Source organism: Sinocyclocheilus anshuiensis, unplaced genomic scaffold, assembly GCF_001515605.1.
Source record: "Sinocyclocheilus anshuiensis isolate Anshui unplaced genomic scaffold, SAMN03320099.WGS_v1.1 scaffold3199, whole genome shotgun sequence".
NCBI lineage: Eukaryota > Metazoa > Chordata > Actinopteri > Cypriniformes > Cyprinidae > Sinocyclocheilus > Sinocyclocheilus anshuiensis.
In genome coordinates, this window is record NW_015544133.1 from 86,462 (window position 1) to 89,781 (window position 3,320).

At 36.2% G+C, this 3,320-nt stretch overlaps 1 protein-coding gene across 1 annotated transcript in view; it reads left to right on the top strand.

Annotated features, from left to right (window-relative positions):
• The first annotated feature begins 1,944 nt into the window (after positions 1–1,944).
• The window catches only part of LOC107694908 (protein phosphatase 1, regulatory subunit 12C), a 24,725-nt gene continuing 23,349 nt past the window's right edge, over positions 1,945–3,320 (top strand). Inside the window, exons 1-3 of the mRNA XM_016494622.1 lie at positions 1,945–2,035; positions 2,214–2,389; positions 2,944–3,103. Coding sequence (XP_016350108.1) covers positions 2,223–2,389; positions 2,944–3,103 — 327 coding nt within the window. The 5' untranslated portion in view covers positions 1,945–2,035; positions 2,214–2,222. The remainder of the gene's footprint in view (positions 2,036–2,213; positions 2,390–2,943; positions 3,104–3,320) is intronic.

The window sequence follows — 3,320 nt, forward strand, 5'->3', positions numbered from 1 at the left end:
GAGTAGCGCTTGTTGTTTGTCATTTCTCCGATCACAAATGCAGACATGGCTTTATGTTTACGCAGCGCGAGGCAACGCAACGCGTAAAAAGACAGTGTAAGTCATTATAATTCGTAATTATTTCCCCACTGGATGCAACCAATGCCTCGTTTATATTGGGTTTTAATGTTTTTATCTCGTCGCTCCGGGAGACGGCATCACACTATGGTAAGGGGCGTAACATTTCCATCACACGCTTGAGGTATTCGCTTTAATGCTGATGAAGTGTGTCATTTTTTTTGGGTGGATGGCACCAGTGTTATCTTTTTTACTATATTTAAATGTTTGCAATGTTTGATCTGTGACACTAATGTGAATCCAGACTTCATTCAGCCCAATAGAAAGCATAATTATACTGAATCGTTCATTATCCCTTATACAGTGCACTATGTGCTATTCACCAGTAAATGTGTTAACAAGTGACCGATTTCAGTTGCAGCTTTAGAGGGTTTTTAGGGGCCAGGATTCTTGAGAAAAGCATTCGATTGGACAGAAAATCTTATGTGAAACTAAAGTGTAGATGTCATCAAAATTACTGATCAGTATTGGTGGTAGAAAGAGACTAAACATTTTGCATATATCTTCTAAATTTCAATATTGTAATTTTTTTTTTATCACACTAGGATCATAACCTAAAAGGATACTTCACCCAAAAATGAAAATTCAGTCATTATTAACTCACACTGGTGTTTTTCCTGGTGTCGTATATTACAAATGTTCTGGGGGTATACGATAGGGTTTGGTGATACTAACATATTCATACTACAGTTTTGATTTCATGGGGACTAAAAGGACGGTAAAAGAGCTGCTTTTTTCACTGTTTGAGTTAGAAAGTGTCTTTCTATTTACTTAATTTGTGTTTAATTAAATAAAGTAACTTTTGTTTTAATATATTTTGTAATTTGAACTGAATACCTTTTATTTTTTTTTTATGTATGCACATTCAATACATTAAACTAGGGAAAATTCACCCCAAAATGAAAATTGTCATAATTTACTTATTCACAAGTTGTTCCAAACCTGTATGAATTTCTTTCTCCTGCTGAACACAAAAGAAGATATTCTGAAGAATGTGTGTAACCAAACATTTGAAGGGTCCCCTATGACTTCCATTGTATTTTTTTTTTCCCCATACTATGAAGTCAATGGGACCATCAACTGATTGGTTACACACATGCTTCAACATATCTTCTTTTATGTTCAACAGAAGAAATAAACTCATACAGGTTTGGAACAACTAGAGTGTGAGTAAATGATGACAAATGATATATATATATATATATATTGAATATGATTTATATATACATATTTATATACATATTGTTTATATTTTGCATTATGGAACCTTCTAATAATCAGCTCTGGTCTAGGTTTTACAGGCGTCAAGCGAGGCATTACATGTCCCAAATAGAACATCTACAAGGTAGGTGTACTTTGTGTAATTAGTATTACTAATATGCACACTTACATTTTTTGAGCATTTGTTTTTTAAAAATACATGTTTTACAATAGTAAAAAAAAAAAAGATTAACAAACAAAAAATACATTTCAGTGTCATCCTGTATTCTCCCATTTAGATCTATATTTTGACAGGCTCTTTTTTTAATTGCTCGAATCTATAACTAGGGCAACAAAGATGTTGATAGGCAATCTTACACAACTTACTTCATTTTCTGCCCTATGACTCACATTTAGCTGCAGCATATTCATTAAAATGTAAAATACGTTTGAAAAGGGATGTGCTTAAACATGACATTTTGGTGGTACAGTAAAATTAAACTTTCATTTAAAACTAAACATAGAGCCCAAGGAGCTGATAGATCACTTGGGGTGTGTATACAACCCCCGGAAGCTGGCAAGGAGTTCTGCTGTGCCCTCTGCAGCCTGGAGGTGGAACTGCAGCTTTGATCAGAAACCTTTTAAACGTCATGGCAATTACATAAAATCTTTATCTGGTTCTTGAACTTTACTGGTCGTCGAAATCTCCGATCGGCAGGTATTTTTTAGTAGGGAAAAAAAATAACGTTAATGACTGGTTGGATGTTTTTAGGAACTTCCTGTGAGTGTGAGTGTGATGAGGAAGTGTAAACAGCACGCATGGAGGGCGTGTCTCTCTGATATATGTTCCTGTAGCTGTGATCATGGGTATTTCTCTTAAAAATATGTGTCTTTAGTGCTGGATTATGGGGGATGCGGCAGTAGCGAAGCGTCGGGAGCAGCTGACGCGTTGGTCGGGCTCCAGTACCGACAGAGAGCCGGCGGTGCCGCGGAGTCGCTGGAGAGGAGAGACAAGCACCCGAGCTCCTGATGGAGGCAGAAAAGACACCAATGAGCAGCAGAAAACAAACAGGTTTGGAGATTCGTCACCACAATAATGACAACCAACACAAAGAGAACGTTTTATCATTAATTAATAATATAATTCCTCGATGTAAACAAGCATTTCCAAATAAGTTTCTAAATAAGTGTTTCTCAGCTTAACTCTTTAATGAAGATCTCCAGATTTAGTTTGCTATTTTGGGTGTCAAGGACTATCTGCCATGCATTGGATTACTATCCTGCTAGCATGTGTTTACTGATTAGTTTTCATTCTTAATTGATTAAAGAACCATCACAAATGGAAAAGATCGTTCCAAGAGCTGATGGCTGAAGGTTGCAGACTGTAGGAACCTGAATTACACAATATTTGTTGAGTAGGAATGTGATTTTATTCCAGTACACGTCAGTCCAGATCTTTAACCACTGGGCTAGTGCATCCAAAGCCTTTACTCTTTCCTCATTATATCTTGCTTCTGATGTATCATATATATTATGTAAGAGTCTGTAGTAATAGTGTTACTGTGTAGTTTTTGAGGTGTCTGATGCTAAATACCATTCCAGACAGCCTGTCTCTCCCTCTCTCAGGTGGCGAGTTAGATTTGAGCAGACTGCAGAGTTCCTAGCAGTGTGTGCTAGTGGTGACATAGAGGAGGCAAAGGAGATGCTGCGAGAAGCAAGAGTACAGAATGGAGAGGATGATATAGTTAACTGTGCCAACACAGATGGAATAACAGCTTTACACCAGGTCAGAATCTTACTGCATTTTTAAACCATTTATTGTCTTGATAAAGTGAACAGATAATTTGCCTGATGTCTCCATATGCAGGCTACAGTGCTATTTTGCTCAAATGTTTTCAGGAACTTAACTTCACAGTCTCATGTATAATAAAACCTTTTTTTTATATATATATATATATATATATATATATATATATAAAGTATGCTCAATGTATTGGTATTAT